We start from the raw sequence: 19,613 nt of genomic DNA, 5'->3' as shown, positions 1-19,613 counted from the left end.
TTTTCCTTTGTGAGGCAGTTTAATAACTCGGGGTCCCTCAGCCCTGTGTGAAAAGGAGGATTTCTCTCCACCCCTCCACCCCAGTAGTGCTTTTCGCCGCCCTTCGGGCCCCAGCTGAAAGACCAACGCCATGCCGTGCTTCGTGTTTCTCTGCCTTGATCCTGCCAGTGCTCTCCCAGCTCTGCTGCTCAGCAAAGCGTGCTGCCGCCAGTGACCCCGCGGATGACTGGCATCCTACGATGCTGGTCCGGAACTTCAAGCTGGAGAAAATCCTTCAGGCTTTTTGCAGAAATTCTCTGGTTATTTTCCTTAGGACGTAATGTAACTTTTTTTCACGACAGTGGATCCACTTTATTAGCAACCAAACGTTTCCTTTAGTTGGCACACTGCCCCACGCCTCCTAAATGACTGATTCGACTACAAATTGCTCAGACTCTGTGGTTTATTTTTCATCTCATTTATTGCAGGCATGAATACAGGAACAGGTAAACAGCTGAGCCGTAAAAGTTTCTCTCTAGGCATGTTTTCAACAAAATGCCATCGTACACTGTCTGATGATACACGCTGCTACTCAGATGAAACAAAATGGTGTGAGCAATCTTACTTTAAAGCTGCTACCCACCAGTTGAAGCTTCAGCTGCCAAAGAAGCCCCCTCCTCCACTTACTCTCTCCCTTCGCTCCTTCTCCATATCATCTAGAGGTTCATTTACGGCACTTAACTTTACAAAACACAGTTGTGAGGCTGATCTTACATGCAATTACAGAGCAGCCTCAGTATATTTATTGCAAACTCCTTGAACATCAGGACATTAAAAAAACCAAAAAAACAGAAAAAGAGAAAGAAACAATATTCCATTGCATAATTACGGGTAGGTTTTTGTAGCCAATGAACCAGAAATGTACTCAGAAAAAAATGGAAAGAAAGAAAGCCAAAGGAGATTTGTAAACAGTTCGAACAAATCATGATGCTGCCTCCAGTGAAACATTTCACTGCATTGCCAGCTCTGTTTCAAACGGGCACGTAGGCATCCTGTTGCAAGAGAGTTGTGAAGCCACGAACTGAAACTTTGGAGGAGTTAGTTTTCAAACATTGCACTTTCAGGGTCTAAGTATGTTTGAAACGTGAAAAATCTGCACACACTGTGGGATCTGATAGAGATGTGGGGTCTCAGACAACATTTCTAAAGAAAACCTGGTTATTCCTTTTAAAACAAATTAGTGAAAACAGCTGAACCACACAAAAACAAAGCACAGTTGGTTGGATTCCGTAAGAGACTGCAACATGAGAAAATATTTAACTCCTTGCATAGCTATTTAAATGGCCAATAAATTTTGCTGGAATCACCCAAACGTGACAACATTGCATTCTGCCACTTAGAGACTTCACGCCGGAAAGCTGGGATCTGTGGACCGGGTCAGAGCGTCACTTGGGGCGCTGTTAAAAGCCAGGGCCACCACGGCAGGCTTTGCCAGCGTGGGTACAGCAGGAGGTTTCCTCAGCCGGCTACTCCCAGACTGGTCACAACTGGAATGATGCCTCCGTGCTTATGCCGCTGTAAGCTGCCCCAGCTCTGTTCTTCCCAGAAGGGATAAAACCTGTTCTGACAACAGGGTGTTTCTGGCACTATATTTACACCTAACGTGCAAGGCTTTTGCTGGCAGAGCCACGCCAGTCACAAATCATACCTCAAAGCACCCCTGAATGATGTAGCCACGCTGGCAAGGGTTTGCAATGTAGACCTACCCAGAGGGATGGAGAGCAGGATCCATCTCACTTAACTTTAAGCAATACAAAGGTAGACTTTTAAGTCAGAGGCACCTCCAGAAGGCAGTTCCTTTGATCTCTCATCAGGTGAGAGTTGGGCATGTTTACGTTAGGTGAGATAAACCCTTTCCCAGGAGAGCTGAAGAGACGGACTCCTTTCAGCCACCCTTTGCCGTCACCAACTCTGGAGACCATGCTTCAGAAGGCTGCTGTTCACATGTGTTATCTTTACACGCGTCAATGTACATGATAATGATAGCCTGTGTTGGGCTGCATGCTGCCACAACTACGTATGCAAGCTCATTAAAGCTAGCTCAGATACTTCTGCACTATTATACAGACATACCCTCGGGCAGAGTATCCTTTAACCCCTATAAAGTGAAAGCCAGGGGCAAATCTAACTGTCTGCCCCCCAGCATATGTTCGTGTTGCCATTGCCCTGTTAACAGTAGTTTTGGGTAACAAGTGTCCTAACACTGTAATTCCCAACCAGAGGTGAGGCAGGAGCGTTTATTCAAGGGATGTGAGAACTGAGATGCTTAAGCATGGCTGAAGACGGTACGTAGTAAGAAAGAACAAGGTGATGACATTCTGCATTAAAAGCTTAGTTCGATGTCAGCAAAACAGTTTTAATAAAGCTCCATTAGACTGCAGAAGAGGAAACGGTGGCAGCCAGTGGATAAGACACTGAAACAGGACAAGGCAACACACTTGGGGTTGTTCTGTGGAAAAAGCCCCGCAGGAGCTAAGCGGCCACGCGAGCCTTTCCCTCTTCTCCTGGTGGGAACCAGGGAGGGAGGAGTCTCCACTCTTTCTCAGCTACGCCAGAGCACGCCTCAGCTCTAAAGACCTGGCCACTGTAAAGTAGCCTTGGTGCACATTTCTTGTTTCCCAGTTCTGACTATTTCTTCTGCAGAATTTTTATATCATGGGAGCAAAACATTGCATTTAAAATAATAAACTAATAGCTTGTTTACGAGCCAGAACAGCTGATGGGCTGGGCTGAGTCAGGCATTCAGCTTTGCTGAAGGCTTTGCTTATGTGACCAGGCTGCCCTAATGCGAGTAATTGGATCTGTTTGCCCCCAGACCTGAAGGCATATTGCAGGGTTCCCGACGTCACCTCCATGGCAATCAGTACAACTAAAGGGTGTGTTCAGATCTGTTATTTTCTGTTTTAATTTGACAATGACTTTGTGAAACTGCCGCCAGTTCACACACAACTGGGGGTTGCCTGACAGCAGGCAGCAGGCTAGATTCAGCTAGAGTCAGTGCCGTGCCATTTGCAACCTTACTTTGCTTTCCTCTCCCAAAACAGCACCTCTAATTACAATTTAGTTTTATTTGTTCTTCACAATGCTCACTTTTGCTTGGGTGCAGACAAAATGTGCTGCCGCTTCTGCCTCCACCAGAACCTTTTGGGAAGTGGCGAGAAAAGAGTGACAGGACATGGAAGATGCAGCCTTTTGTGTCTGTTGCATTTTCCCCTCCTTTCTGATTTCTTCACAGGGATTTAATGTTCCTAAGCCATTTTCAATAACCTTGGATTGATTGAGTGGTACTTTAAAACATAAGGAACAGAAGTGTCCTCGCACTGCAAGTAGAAGGTGGACAGTGTACAAATCATATCTGACTACCCAGCAAAGCCACCTGAGTGCTCTGAAATCTGCAGTCCAGGTGGGTTTCTTTGGCTGCCTGTGCCCATTGCTCATGTTGAGCTACTTCATTACATTTTGTACTGTGAGTTTCTAACATTTGTGCCATTTATTTTGCCCCATTTTATGGCGACCAGAAAGGTTTGGGTTTGGTGGATTTAACCAGGGAGCCTAATGCTAATTTCTTGTCCCAGTAAATATAAAATAGACAAGTCATTCTATACTTCCACATTACAATCCACAGTCCTACAATGCTCTCAAGACTTCCCATTTCGAAAAAGAGCACAAGCTAACTCTAAAGGAAACCCAGCCTCACAGCAATCAATTCCCAGCCTTCACACAAACAAACTGCTTAAGCTGAGATAAAGCCATCGTAAGAAGTACCAAATTAAGGGCAACCTTTTATCTTAATACAAACAAGAGAACATAGTGTACAGAGTAACAGAAAAATATACATCCTCAGCCATACAAAACGCTCGAAAGTTTTCCTGTTGGGAGAGTACCTTGTAGCTGACAGTCAGCTGTCGGCAGCTTTCTAGGTGACCCTGCACTACTTAACCAGGGGAAATGGAGAACTTCTTTCTTCTTTTTTTCTCCTAGGAAATAGCTGGCAGCGTTACCTGCACACCATAAACACTCTTCCCGGGGCTGCGGTTCTCCGAGCGCTGGAGCACCCACCCCACCTGATGCCTGAGACAGCTCCACGGAGCGCAGAGGCTGCTTGCGTGCCGGGGGTGGATGGGACGTAGCCAGGCATACCCTCCACAGTACACACGTGCTGACTAGTAGCGTAAAAACAATGGGTTTAGACACAGCTATTCCATAAACTATCATTGTTACTATTTTTTAAAGTGATCAATGAATTCATGTCAGTCAGGAAAGTGGTTCATCTACCCAGGAAGGAAAAAATCCTCCCTGCGTGAGCTACGTCCACACCACTGAGGCTCTGCGACCTCCCAAGCTGGGGCAGAAGCTGTCCGAGTGTGGGTGAGCCCTAATGCCTAGGCAACCTGGAGAAGGTAAAACTTCTCTTAAAAAAGTCAGTTATCAAGCTAGAAAGTCAGTAGCAAATTACTTTAAACAACTGTTTTTTTTCTTTAATGGAAATGCGGTAAGATTTAGCTGAAGGTTTAGGTCAAGATGACAAACTATATGAAGTGTTGGGTGCGTACACCTGTATGGTGGGATGTCTTTCCCCCTTGCAGCTATTTATATCTCTGAGTAAAGGTGAAGGTTAGGAATTAAATAAGACAGCCGTTTATTTTTCTGTGGAGACTAACAGTCCTGGGGTTAGGATGTAATAATTGTTCTTCTGCTTTAAAAATGGTTCTTTAACAAATAGCAGTAGCTCATTGCAATTTTTCAGTTGTACAAAATGACATATTTTCTATGTTACTATCAAAATATTCTGCATAACATTAATTTCTGTGATCTTATTAACATATGTACAGAACAGTGTTTCCCAATAGAAATCAGTATGCTCCTCACTGATCCTTTTTGCTCCAGATTTACCAAAACCAAACCTGAAATTAATTGTGTTAATAGTATAAAATCTCAGGAGAGATAAAGGATTGAAGGTTTATTTCCCAGCAGCAAATGAATAAAGGAACTCCTTCAAGTCAAAGTCTAGCTGAGACTTAATTTTAACCAACCGTGGTGAATCCAGGCGAGCCAGGAATATCACACATTTTCCTGATGCATTATGTTGAGTACACAGAAGCAGAGGAATGTAAACAGACAGAAGGCACATGAAAGGCCCCAATCCATTCTCCATCTGACGGAAGTGCGAATTTCATAACTCTGTCATCAAGAGTCTTTTCATCATTTTCTCTCTCTCAAGTTCACGCCTCAGAGTCTCAGCGCTGTGTAATTAATGCACAAACAGGCAATTATGGGAACAACAATAAGTCTCAGATTTCAATTTAAAATAATTAACATTTTCAAAATACCAAAGGAGGGGGAAAAAGGTCAGACTCAGTTCAGTGAAAAGGCTGATAACTGATGGCTGATTCATAAACAAGTACCGCTTGATATTTCTGAAGAGCAAACAGAAGCAAGAAAAAGGACATAAAAAGACCCACGTGGCAAAACAGTTTATGATTTAATCTTGCCCCCATGAAAGGCTACTGATTTCAAAGGAAGCTGGACTAGGACTCTAAAAATGAAACAGCTACAGCAAATGCCATCATGAAAGACCGGTAATACAGCCTTCTGCTCCTCAGCGTGGTTGGATATTGGGGACCATCTATATACTCTGACTTTACTACAGTCCTGCTTCCCGTGCACACACCAGGGTATGGGAAGCAGAGCCTGGAGTCCTTGCTCTCACACACCGAGTCACTCTGGAACCCGCGGGCTTTGCAACACTGGGAATGCCTCGGGTTAGTGATCCCATTTCTTAGCAAATAGTGTAAGGGAAAAAAACCCCAAACTGTTTACTGTGTTGTTCTGAGAGTTAAGTATCTAATGCTTGTAAAGCAGTTTGGAGATTTAAACTGCAGTGCAGAAACCCTGCGGCCCATTCATGGACAAGGAGGGGTGGAACGACCTGCTTGTGCTCGAGACATCCTACAGAAGCTGAGTTCAGCACTACAGCTTCAGAATTGCATTTGCACTGGAACGATAAATTTTTAGATGAGTTAGCAATGTTGAACAAGTGTGCAGGTGCAATTAAACCAACATCTGCAAAAAATAATTAACAAATGCATTTGGGAATTGACTGTGAATCCAAAAGTAAAAAAGACTAATTTATTATTATGCCAAAGAAATACTTTTCAACATAAGCCTAGGACTTTTTGTGCTTCAGAAGTATTGAGTATATCCATTCCTACGTTTCTATTCAGTAAAATATCAGCTTGGGAAATTCAGCTTTGGTTAAATTCCAGAATAAGAAGCCAGCATGCAAAACCAGTAGGACAGAATAATAGAAAATTGAAAGCAGGTTCCTGTGGAAAGATGGGATGGCTTCTTGTTTCTCTGAGAAACTACAAGAAAGACCACTGTAGCTTGACATTAGTTAAAAAAATAAAAAAAGAAAAAAAAAAAAAAAAAAGAGGAAAATGAAAGAAAACCAGTGCCTGTTTTTCGTTTAGAAGAGCAGACATTTCTCAACCTCAGCTTTCCCTAATAGACTTCTAATTTCAAAAAACAAATTGCAACAGCAGCTATTAAGAGAAAACCTTTGTGGTTCAGACAAAATGACTTGTCTGAGGAAAATCTGCACAACCCTTTCTCTCCAGGCCATTGGCCATAGAAATGGTAGGCTACTGCCTGCAGCAGTGAATTAAGGTAGTTTTTTTCCTCAGAGCAGATATGAGTTATAGACCTTTCTTTACATAACCCACCCATTCTGAAGTAGGTATCAAGCAGTAACTGGAAACCTTTTGGTATCAGGGGAAATGGCACTTTATGGTAATTATGATAGAAAAAGAGAAATCGAGCTGATTCCTTTAATGCAGAGAGCATCATAGCATTTCTGCGAAAGAACTGCACAGTACCTGTCTGCCAGCGAAATCGGTTTATGCGACGTATATACTGTCTGGACCGTTGGAGTTGGTATAGTCTCTGCCAAAGATCTCAGTACGGGCGATGGAGTTACCGGCGTTATCTTAGGAGATGACTGCACCACACTGCATTGCAATTTGCTATCTGTAAATTCTGCCTACAAAAAAATATATATAGACACAGCAAGAAAAAAGTGTAGATTAGCTTCTGCTGCTCTTGCTAACTTTCACCATCCAGTTCACCACCAAACGTTCAGTAGCAGCAACTAATAATGAGAACACACGGGAGGCTGTAGCTTTAGTTGCTCAGTGCAACCTCTGCAGATGCTGAACAGCCACCTCTGTGATGGCTCTTTCAGAGCTATGCCCGAGGGACGAGCCTGACGGTAACATGCGCTACGTGCGATGAAGCTCTACGCACGGGACTGGCAGCATTCAGGTAAAAGACACAATCAGTTTGGAGAATGCCGCTTACCATTACTGCGTTTTCCCTAAAAATAATGCAGAATGCTGACCACATGAGATTTCTGGACTGTTCTTCAGAAAACCTGTACAAATTTGCTGGTGGGTCCTCTGACTGCGCTGTGTTTTGTAACAGCCGGGAGGCCCAGCCTGCGGGAGTCCGGGTTTCAAAGTCTCCATCCCTTTCCTACCTTTGCTAACTGGAACATGCCTCCAGAGAAATACTCTGCAGTATCTAGTGACAGGCAATGTTACAGCAGTACTGGAAGTGCTGGTTCAAAAAAAGAAACCAGCAAGCGACCATCTCCTGTCTTCCAGGTGAGCTATACTAGCGTTGCAGTATGACAGCAAAGACTGGGCCAGCCTACACTGCTGGAGGGGAAGGGTCCCCCAAAATAATACAGCCCTGTCTTGCTTTTTGGCATGGACTGTTTCTCATGCCAAACCACAGCGGCTGGTGCCTGTAGTGCATGTATGTCCCTGACCTGGGAAGCGCACAGAGCAACTGGAGTTTGTCAGTGCCTCAGGACCATTAGGGTATGCTCCTGCTGGTATCAGCTGCACTTCTTTCTTGACAACTTTTTCTTCTGAAGTTGGTTCAGACTTTGAAGCAGGGAGGAAGAAAAGTCACCATCGTAAGGGACCCTATGATATTTATCCAACTACTTGAACAGCAACATTTTTTTCTTTGTCTAAATTATTTTTCGAATTCTGCAAGCCACATAGGATTAAAGCTCAACACAAACTAATCAGTTTAATCAGTGGGACAAATATCTGAGCCCAGGAAAGAATGACTTTATTAGGTCTGCTTGCTTATTGTAATTATTTAACATGGCTCTGTTCATGTTTCAGCTAAAAGCATCTGATATGCTCCAAAACAACCTTTGGAGGAGAAGGAATTCCATTAATTCCACAAAATTAGTAAAATGGGAAATGTAAAACAAGAAACTCTCCCTCCAAACCTGGCCAATTATGTGTGTAAATATGGATTAATACCTCTTCAAACTTCTCTGTGATTCAGCTTTTAAAACTCAGCCTTACAATTACCAAATTTGGTGTTCCTCCTCCACGATCCCTCTCCTCTGAGGACTGCCAGCTTTTCATGGCATGATAAGGAGGCACCATTATGTGAAGCTGATGTAAACTCTCCCAGCCTTACTGAAATCAGCAGAGCAATGACAAATTACAACTGCTGAAGGTTTGCCTGAGTCCTGAAGCGTGTTCGCTCTGGTTGATTTTATGGTATATATCCAAAGCATCTTTTTATATACATCTGCTTACACAGTATGTTGGAGCCAAATATTTAACTGGTCTAAACAGATATAATTTCATTAACTTTAGTCTATGTGACTCATAGCAGCCCAAGAATATGGTCGTCAAGCCTGTCATTTCTCTATGGAAGTCTTTGAGATTCAGAGGCGTTCCTGGCATGAACCTTGTTCTTAAACATTCCACGCAGCCAGGCTCTCAAATTTCTCCTCTGGTAAAATCAACACAATTGCATATACACCACCAAATTAGAAGCCCTACACAAAAGGTAAAGTCTTCCAAATGCCACCATTCACAAGTTTTTTCCCCTCAATAGCGTTTAAATGTTTTGTTCCAAGCGAAAAAAAAATAAATGCGAAGGGGAAGCAAGGAAAAGAAAAAGAAAGAGAAAAAAAAAAAAACACAAGGAAAAAGAGTAACAAATGTTACTATCTGGGACTGTGTGTAACAGAAGAACTTTGAGTTACATCTGCCTGCAAGTCCTGGCACTGACCTAGACCTTTCCCTCACAGCCCCCTCCTGCGGTGCAGCTGCCCTCGAGCCCTCACAGAGCCCGAGCACCAGGATGAACTGAAACGCTGCTGGGGAGAAGCACGGCTCTTTGGGCTGCGACGGAGGACCATGAAACACAGGACCAAAGTGCAATTAACCTTCTGAACTGTTTTCCCATCTTTATGCAGTCATCTAGGTAGCTGCTTATTTACCAGATATTTGTACGCAACCCGTTGAAAGGAACGAATGGAATCATATGGTGGATCTCACACCATTAGGTTTTTATTGTAATGGTGTTTTAAATACTCGTGATTTGGATTCTGCCCTCCATCCTGCCCAGGGAAATGGGACTCTATGGGGAGAAGAGGGAATTTCAGAAAGATTAGTTGGAATTTCACTTTGCTGCTTCTCTCCCGGCAAAGCATAACAAAAATCTCAACATTTGAATGTCCTATGAAACAGCCATTTTCTGCAAAATGAAAATTTCAGTAGGTAAGTATATGGGGTGCATTCTCTTTACATTTTAAAGTTCTATCCCCCCCCCAATGATGAAAACATATTTTATATAGCCCTCCTAAATTTTGCTTTCATCCTAACTGTCATAGGCAGAAAAATAATTTCCTGACAATCAGTATTGATGAGTGGGAAAGATATTCTAGGCGTATCTTTTTGCTTATATAAAGTAGCACTATGAAGGACACAAACACTGTAAGTTTGGTTTAGCTTTTACCACAGTTGTACTATCCGGACTTGGCTGACCTAGTGAAAAATTGCTGTGACACATTCCCGTGTATTTTCGGATGCACTTAATTAGAGCTCAACAGTGGCACTGGCACAGCTTGGGGAGCTGAACTAACTCTAGCTTCAAAATATGTATTTGGAGAAAAAAAACATTTCGATCAAATCCCATGATCAGGTTTATTGGGAAAGAAAAGCCTCTTTCTTTAAACCACTAAATGCAGACAGTTCCCGCACATGGACCAACAGTGACTGTAGTTTCCTGTCTCTGATTATATGCCAGATATAGATTGCTGCTACGAGTGAAAGTTAAGGTTAAAGTCTGAAATGCTTCATTTTGCCAACTTAATTTAAAAACTGTAAGTCAGTTACTGTGGTTTATAATTATAATCAGAGAGTGTTTCTTATAGAGTAGATAATTTTGTTATTACATAATGACTCTACCCTTAAAGTAGAACTTAGATTGGACTTATTTTTTAAATTGTCAAATAATTGTTTCCTTTTTGTATGCAGTTTACCTTACCAAAATCCCTAAATCCTGATTTCTGTGAAAGTTTAACAAGAATTAAATTCAACACTTGACTCAAATTATTAAGTAAACATGGGAGTTCATTCAAGGATTGCATTGTAATCATCGCACTAACTATAATTCTTCCTTTAAATTCAGATGTAAATTCAATGAAAATCAGGCCCCTCTTTGTGATGGCACAGCAGGCAGTTTCAGGCAGCAGGCCATGCAATTGCTAGACAGAGGACTGTGTCTTCCCGCTCCCTTATTTCTCCTTGGAAACATGCTGTGGAGCTTCACAGGTGTCCTCTGCAGTCCTGAACTGAACCGCATTTTGGGATGACTGCATTAGCGGTGAGCCTTGACCTTTAACTCTTAGTCCTCTGTCTAGTAAGCAGCAATGTCTGGATGCAGGCGAGTTAAATATTTGTATAATGGGAATATTTAACTGATTTGCACTCTAGTTTCTACTTGGAAATTATCTTTTTTTTTTTTTTTTTGAGGACCACTTAGCACGTAAGTTTCTGACACTTAAAAATATCAGTTGGAATTGTGTTAAATACACAGCTTTTTAGTTGCATGTTCTACTTACAGAAAACTGTGGTACTGTTGTGAAAGGATCGAAAAAAGGATTAGATGTATCAGCAGGGAATGTCTTTATCTTTAAAAAAGATAAAGAAAAAGATGTTACTTTCAGAGCATAAAAATGCAAAAGAAAAAAAAAAAGCAGCAAAGCATTGCAACTACAGTGACATGTCCAACAAATTAGAGCAGTTCAGCAGTGCTTGGACCAGACCAAAAAAGACCCCTCCAGAAACGCATACAGAAACCTGATGATGAATAGTCAAAGCATAAATATGAAAACTCGATAAAATAATTTTACCATGTAATGAAATCTGTTGTGCAAATACGGAACTGGTTGCATATAATGTATCTTCCAATTCTGTTAACAGCCATTGGATCATTACCTGCTTCCTTCAGACAGCACTACATTTTGAAATACATAATATGAAGCGCAGGAACTCTGGCTAAAGAACTTGTGCTTTACACATTTTAGACTTCCAAATTTTCAGCTGTACAGTTGATGCCAAAGGCAAACGATCACGTAAGGTGGGATCGAAAGAAAACCATACACAAAAAAAGCACCAGGGACAACTGTTTGTTTTGGGCAGCTGCGAGGTCCTCTGTCAAGAGGACAGCTGTGGATAAAGGATGACCTTAGGAGGGTTTTTTGAAAGGTGCCTGGAGACGGAAATGTGGGAGACCAACACGTCCATGTGAGAGAGCCTGCGAGCTCCCAGGGCTTGGTCCATGAGCGTATTGTCACTGGTGTGACCAGGCCCTGCTGGGAGTCACTTCTGCCCTTAAAATAATTTCAAACATTAACTGAAGTTAAAGAAATATCAAAAGCAGCAACAGTCTCTGTCCCACTTCATTGTGAATGCTGTTTCCCACGATTTTCCACTCTAGAATGCAGACTTATTAATTCATTCAAAGAGAGGACAAAGTGTCAAATCAAGGTATCAATTTTGAACTGCACTTCATGCTTTCCATTTAGAAAAACACATTTTTTCCCTGTAAAGGTGTGGTTTTGACTTTATTATAGAAACCGCTGTGCATTTGTTTGTTATGCATGTCTTCAAGCATAATTCACTAACTACAGCTACAGAACTGTTGTTTAATAACAAGGAAAGCTATCCCGAGGGCCCTGAGCCCTTGTAGGCCAAAGCAAAACCTGAAATTATGACGTCAAATATAATTAAGTAAATGTGTAGTGTTTATTTTGTAAATAAAATAACAGAAACATATTGGCTTATAAGGATGCCAAGGGAAATTAACAGCCATCTGCGGGCCCATTTCTGCAAACATGTGGAATTAATCTTGGTGATAATTGTCAGGCTTCTTACACAGGAGGAGTATGGATGGCAAAGATACACTTAGGCATGTAACGGAACAGAGGTGTTAATAAGTCAATTACACAGGCGCAAATGAATAAACAACTGCAAGGGAGAAATTTCTTTAAATCACAAATATCTATGCAAACTTATTAAAGAAAATTTCACACTCCTTTTATAGGCCTATACTCATGTCTGTTAGCAAAGTGTATGTCAACGACATTGCTTACTGAACTTACTCTTTAGATCGAAGCAATAGCTCCTTGCAAGGTTCTTACATCGCACCCAGAGCCAAGTCTGTCAGTGTAAAACATGGACAGCTGTAGCACGTCTCACTCTTCTGAGAGACAGCAAATACCCATGAGCCCAAGCTGTCATTCTCAGGTTATGAAGGGTTTATGATATGATGTTACAGTACAAAATACAAGTGCACTCCATTACAAACACAATCTTTGAGCCAAAGGCAAACAGGAGTGGGAATTTGGCTGCTCATATGCAGTATGAGTTTGATATGCAACAGCCAAAATCTCCCTAATTTTGCAGGCTGGTCTCATTAAGGAAACGAAGCACAGCTACTGGCTACAGAAAAGAAAAATGACACAAAAACAATACTCATGAGCCCACTGGGATTTGGGACCAGAGGCACATAAGAGGAGTCAGCCCTGATTGCACACTGCGGTACGCAGCCATGCAGAACACTCTTTTGCAAAATCAGTATTGCAATCTGTGGATGTGCCTGAGGCCAGCCTACGTATCAAACACGGCAAAAAACAGTTAATCTGGCTTAGTTTTCAGTGTGAGTTTCTCTCTTGGGGAGCTGCGCTTATTTAATCTCAGGAATAAGAAAATCTCAACAAATGAAAGGTTCTCTAGTTCTGAACACATCAGTTCCCGCATTTTAAAGGAACTGAAAACAGAAATTAAGGAACAGAGGGAAAAAAACATACTTGTGTTCAATTTAAGAGTGACAAACAGAAATCGTCCTGCTCAGCCCTTTGGATTTACTCTTACTTTCTTTCATCTTTTTTTCCCCCTGAGAAGAGACCACTGTTACTCCAATGGTACCACAGAGTTGATTGGTTTGGCCCGGGGCCTTGACATGAGCACTGCTGACAGCTCCCACACGCAAAGCAGATACTACATTGTTGTTGTCTCCTCAGCACTGGTGAGAGGTTCTTATCTATTCATGGCTTAGCTCCTTTGAGTAGGAAGTAGGCACAATGTCCTCATCCACACAATGGCAGAGAAATTCCGTATATTCAAAAACACTTTTCGACTAAGGATATGCAGGATGGGGAGACGGTAGCATGGGAACATCAGTTAAGCAACTGGTTTATGTGAAACTGCACTGGGAAATTTGAAAGGTCTTTTCACCCAGGGGTGTACTTTGGCCTGCCTGTCCTGCATGTCCACCATGGCCAGCAGTGTGCTGACGACAGCAGTGGCCAGCATCTGGGAGAAGGAAGAACACCCTGTGATTCCCACCCCAACACACAAGGAAAGCAGTGTCATGTGTGGGTCTCTTCCCGATCCTTGTCTTGGGGTTGAATTTATTGCATGGAGTTAAAACTCTCAGAGTAGCTCAGAAAGCAAAACTACTCCTTGACCAGAACAGGAGGTGACGACTTAGATGTTATGCATTCCCCACACAGTGCATAGTGTCTCTCCCTGTCCTAGGAGGAAGATGTACCACATCTTTAAACGACCCCTGACTCACGTGGCGGAAGCAGTCCCTAAAGTTTTCCTGGGTGCTTTCTTCTCCCTGCTGTGGCAACATCTGTTGAAAGATATCACCTGAGGACTGGAAAGGAAGAAGAGCAGAGCCATCTCCACCACCTACCACAAACCTGCAGTTCCTCCAGCCTCTGGAGACCTTCCAGGCTTCACCTGGGACTGCAAACAAGAGGGGAAAAGGGAGAAGGAAAGGAAGGTGGGCAGCTCTGTGTACGGGACAGTCTCATGAAGCTGAGTTGCAGCTGCTCAGCCCAGCAAAGCACAGTAGCTGCTAGCGTGTGGATTGCCTGTAGACAAGGTGCTGAGATATTCTGCCTACTTTGATATAAGATAAAACAAGAGGAATAACAGCTCTGAAGTCTACAACTGAGCACAAAAATTCCTGTGGTGGTAGGTAAACAGCAATCATGTCCACACTGCAGAGGTGCTCAGATGAGCATGTTCTGGCAGGGTCAGGCTCTTCCACAGGAGCAAAAGGGATTAACTGGTGTCACAGGGGCTACAGAAATATCATGAGCAACAAAAAGGCAGAGCTATGCTCCAGATAACAGCATAGACAGACTTGAAAGTATAAAACTTGATTTCAAGCCCACCTGCTTGCTCTGTAGGAGTGAAAACACTCTTGCAGCCAAAGTCACAACCATAAAACAAACTTTAAAGCAGGTCCCATAAGTAACTGTCATGTCACGGGGGCATGGCATGAAAGGGGAGTGAAGGCGTTCTGCGTTCCAGCGGCACCTCGCACGCTGAGGGCTTGTTTCACAACCTCAAATGCCGCTTGCTTGGAAGGTCAGAGTGCATTACCATAGCAGAACTACTTTGGACAAGTATCTCCTTGTCTAGGGCATTTAGCTTGGCAAGTTGAGAATTTACTAAGCTTAACAGAACAGTTAACTCTTAACAACAAGAAAGAAAAAAAAAAAAGAATAACACGAAAAGTTTCAGCACAATCTGAGGAAAAGTCCAGTGGCTGAGTAATCTCTAAGGAGAAAAATCTGAAAAACAGTCAATGTAAGAGTTATATTGATTTTGTGGGAAAATGGGTGAAATTTTATTCCTCTGTGGATAATTTTCTGCTAGTACTCAAAGATTCTTGTTGTATCTTTAGCTGTCCTTTGAGGTGATGTATTTTGGAGGTATTTTTGCCACAACCAGAAAGAATTAACAGCACTAATTTTCCTTTATATTTATACTGCAAGGAGGGTGAAGGAAAGTGAAGGAAGAAAGGGGACAACCAGACAAGAACCTTTGCCTTTTCTTTGCATTTGTGCAAAGAGTTCTTCTGGACAGAATTTGAAATCTCAGTAAAAACAACGCTGCATTCCTGAAACACCCTTTAGATGGGTTAGGAAAAAAAAACCTGTAACGTTCTTATAAAAGCAAATGGAAGTGTGGAGAGACAAAGAAACAGTATTCCCACCTGAAATAAAAACAGCAGGAGACTTGTGGAAAATGAGTCAGCAGTTGGAATGTGTTAATTGATGTAAAATTAGCTATTTTTGGTATTTCTGTCAGAGGGGAATGCTACAAATGTCCTTGCTGTGACAGAAAAATACCGCTTCTGGGAGACGCGTGCTTAATTCGGATATGTTCTCTTACGTTTAGGGTAGTCAGTATATTCACTGCCCTGCTACAACTCTCTTTCTGTCTTGTAACATTTTCTGCTGTTGACACTTCGCTTCACTCCCATCCCCTGCACCTGGGCTGGAGACCTTTACAATGCACTAGAGAAAATGTGCGGTCTCAGTGAGTGTGCACTGTCACTTTGTATACTGGTCAGTTGGAAGACAAACTTTCGGCCAAACACTTCACTAGATTCCTGTGCACTGCAGCAGAAGCAGAGCTGCTAACACCTGAAGCAGTGTCGTAAACACGGCTCTCAGTGTACACATGTAGCCAGAGGAATATTCTGTGGTGCTTTATTTCAAAATGCATGCTATAAGTTGAATACCATCACACCCATATAGCACAGAGATTTGTTTCTACTCATCAAATTAGAAAAGATCAGCAGTCGAAACTACTGGAGTACATTGCATTAGCATTTCCCAGTCCTGATGTGTGATGTGACTTTAAAAACACCAGTTAACCATTCGACCTGGTTTCCAAAACCAGTGATATGATTCTGGGCTCTGCAATTGTTTAGTCAAGCTCCTTGTCTGCTGTCACACCATTTCAGTGGCTGATGTGAATAATGAAGTGGAAAATGTAAACCCAAAGACTTTCTGGCATTTTTCACCGTGCAACACTCTCATGGCCAAACAAATCCTTTCAAGTGGGAGTAGTTCCTGGCTCAAATGATTGATCACTCAGGTAATGTCAACCCCAGTTCACTCCCTTTGTGTGTGGTGACAAAACCGGTGTGATAGGCAGGCAGGCATAATCACTGCCTAGGTGCACAGGGCAAAAATCAGATCAAAACAGTGCAGTCTAATAAACTTATAACAGGATGGAGACGTAAATCAGCAATACCATTGCATAATCAGTCTTGGAAAAGGCTGTGAGAAGTAAATGTATTGATGAACCACACTTGGTGCGAATCACACATGCATTGCGTCACAGGCCACCTTTTTTTCACAGGATACAGAATTTTTTCCACTTGTTGAAATGATATCCAGGTGTCAGTGTCAGCAGGCAGACTTCATTCACACCTATTAAAGAGGGGTAGTTTTGCAGAAATGTACCATTGAAAACACCCTAAGGAACCAGATGTGAAGAGGATGGGTTTCTGTGCAAACCGCCAAGCCAGGGAATCACTACACTTTCAGAATCTCCCTGCCTACTGTCTCTCGCTCTTGGGAGACAAAACTGTGAAAGCTCCCTCCTAGCTCCATCTGGTCTTTGGGTCTCCCTTGCTCATCTTGCAAATAACCGGCGGGGACTGGAGTTCAAGGAAAAGCTTTGAATAACATTCATTGACACCTACAAACCAATGTAAGTGAATCCAACTGTTTGACTCCTCTGACTTATCTGCTTGCTGCGAGTTCCCACAGGGCTGCAGGACAGCAGTACAGAGTCCCCCTCCCCACAGGTACCATTTAACTCCTGTAGGTAAACTGAGAAAGCTCCACTTTGAAAGTCACGTTCATTCCACGGTATCCTTGCTGAGCCAAGTTCTCTTGGGGTCCTCTCAGACGGTGAACTTGCCATTCCTCTTCTCACTGACGTACACCAGCCCTTCTCTGGACCTTGCTGCAGGCTGATTCCACCTGTCCTGGAACGTGCCTGGCAGCATACACCACGTTTTTGATGTCTCACTGGGTGCTTGTACAACAGGGTTAATACTTTCCCCTCCATCAGATACTTTCCTCCGTCTTAGAATCACTTTGTGCAGCCCTTCCTAACACAGAGGCATTGTCAGGAGGTGGCTGCATGGCTCCCTGGCTGTGCTCCAGTGACTTCTGGCTCTCAAACGGACGCTCGAAGGAGTTCATGGAAGTGATGTACAAGGTTCAGCCTCTGACAAAGCTTGGCTTTACTGCAGCTATAGCATTTCACAGATAGTTAATGCATAGTAGTTTGTGGCTACAGTATAAATTATACATTAATTTCAAGCAGGTCTACCTAAAAAACATTAGTTAAGATGCCTTGGATAAAATCCTGAATCCTCATGCCAACTTTTGTACTGATTTGCAAGGGCAGCCCTGCAAATCGTGTTGGTAGTAGTATCCCTCTTATACTGCCTTTAAAGATGGAGTACTCTGTTGATCTTCACTCTAAGGACTGTAATTATGGGTTGCTAGCAAAGTGATTTCAGAGGTATTGGGAGGGGATAGGCGACAATGTTAAGTGTGTTATTAACTCAGCCCAGCATCTCTACAGCACAGGAGAAAGGAATGTATGTCCTGGATAATTTTTACAATGTAGCTTTGCCTTGAAACTATTTTGGAGAAGACATTCTTCAGAAGAACAGAGAATAAGGACAATTAGATGTGACAAAAGCAAGACAGTGTCCATGCTCTCACATTCTTCAGGATTTTCAGCACTCTTGCTGATGCTGTGAAGGCGAGCAACCTTAAGCAGAACATAAACCCAGCATGGGCTGTCAGCCCAGTCACCATCCCCTGAGCAAAACGTGGCAAGGCAAAATGATGTCACAGTCTTGATATGTTGGCTAGAATGCAGACTAAAGATTGGGCATTTGCTTGGTCTTCGTTTAAAACACAGAAATGAAGCAAACAAAAAGCAGCAGGTATACTCGCTGGATATAGTTGCTCTCCAACATTGCTGCAGAAAGAGTTGCGTTGCTAGGACAGCTAACGCAAAGTTGCCTTTTTGCCCCTTGGTCTTTACCAATGAAAATTATGACGATCCAGTACCAGGTGCCTAGATCACGTGCACAGCCAACAAAATCTTCTGCGGGGGGAGGCTGTTGTCACAGAAGAAAGTCACTAAAGATGGATAACATGAAGAGGAGGAAATGAGTACTGTGATTCCTGCCATTTGAGAGTGCCCCAGGTAAGCCATGTATTTCCCGATTTGACTGCCAGCAAGCAGACTGTACATGCATTTTGTACCAGATGGAAACTCACCAACAGCCACACCTAATTATTTCTAAGTACAGACACTGACAGCTTATCATCCAATAACCATTAGTTCACCATGCCATGTTAACACAGAAATTTCAAACTCAAGGACATTTCAGCAAAGGCTGACTAATAACTACACAACATACCTGCATCTTTTCAAAAGAATCAGGATCACATTCCTCTATTGAAAAGTTACGATAGATTGATGCAAACAGTGCACTGTCTGACCCTTGTCCAACACAAATAGTTTGGCTTTCTACTGTAATCAGTCTTTCCTTGTGTAGGAGCAAAAGTTGGCTGAAAGTCCTTAAGTGTCCAGAAACTCAACCAATCACTGTCTCCTTGAAAGTCAGGACAGCAAAAAATACTTTGCATTAATTTTCTGTCCTATTTTTCTGGGCTATTGAGCTCTACCAAAATCCCCAGGAGTTTATATAGTTCATTATTCTAAAGGAAAAGAATAGCACAGGTAGATTCAAGTCAGTCGAGCTGACTTTTTAGAAAAAGTGTTAAAATGACAAACTGATGCACTACTTCTACATAACTATCCAGAAGGACACTTGAGTGTTTTTTCAACTTCGGCATGTGACTAGTCCCAGTGACTACTGCAGCCTTAATCTGTGAGTGTGTCTACAAGTTTTTGGTGATCTCTCATGGACTAGTATCTACTGAAACACATGGAGGAGTGCTGACTGCTGCGCTGTGCTGCAGTTTGCCAGTCTCACTACTCTAAAGTCTGGTCTGAATTAAATGTCTATAAGACAACAATCCATTCCCATCATAATACGCCACCCTTTCAAACACGCATCATGGAAACAGAGCACTGCTTCTTCAAATGCAGTGGATGCAAAATCATTTGATACCATCAAAAAGACCAACTCGAGTAGAAAGCTACAAGTCTATAAGGAACAATGTTTTTCTTGGTTTAAGATTTGTGCATGAACAAATCCCATTCCATATCTAGTAAATCTTTTGTGATATGTTACATATAAAAAACTATTTATTCATAACCTCAAGCCCTTCGCTATGGAAACATTCATATTGTCAGCCAACAAGCATTGAAAAA

At 42.5% G+C, this 19,613-nt stretch overlaps 1 protein-coding gene across 2 annotated transcripts in view; it reads right to left on the bottom strand.

Moving 5' to 3' along the window:
- Positions 1-442: 442 nt before the first annotated feature.
- The window catches only part of EPB41L4B (erythrocyte membrane protein band 4.1 like 4B), a 187,012-nt gene continuing 167,841 nt past the window's right edge, over positions 443-19,613 (bottom strand). Inside the window, exons 23-25 of one of the 2 annotated variants that reach the window (XM_075416707.1) lie at positions 10,985-11,053; positions 6,918-7,081; positions 443-5,282 (exon numbers count right to left, since the gene is read on the bottom strand). In XM_075416707.1, coding sequence (XP_075272822.1) covers positions 5,213-5,282; positions 6,918-7,081; positions 10,985-11,053 — 303 coding nt within the window. In that variant the 3' untranslated portion in view covers positions 443-5,212. The remainder of the gene's footprint in view (positions 5,283-6,917; positions 7,082-10,984; positions 11,054-19,613) is intronic. The other variant, XM_075416709.1, reaches the window with a different exon arrangement.

Source organism: Opisthocomus hoazin, chromosome 3, assembly GCF_030867145.1.
Source record: "Opisthocomus hoazin isolate bOpiHoa1 chromosome 3, bOpiHoa1.hap1, whole genome shotgun sequence".
Classification (NCBI taxonomy): domain Eukaryota; kingdom Metazoa; phylum Chordata; class Aves; order Opisthocomiformes; family Opisthocomidae; genus Opisthocomus; species Opisthocomus hoazin.
This window is presented reverse-complemented; position numbering and strand designations above follow the sequence as displayed.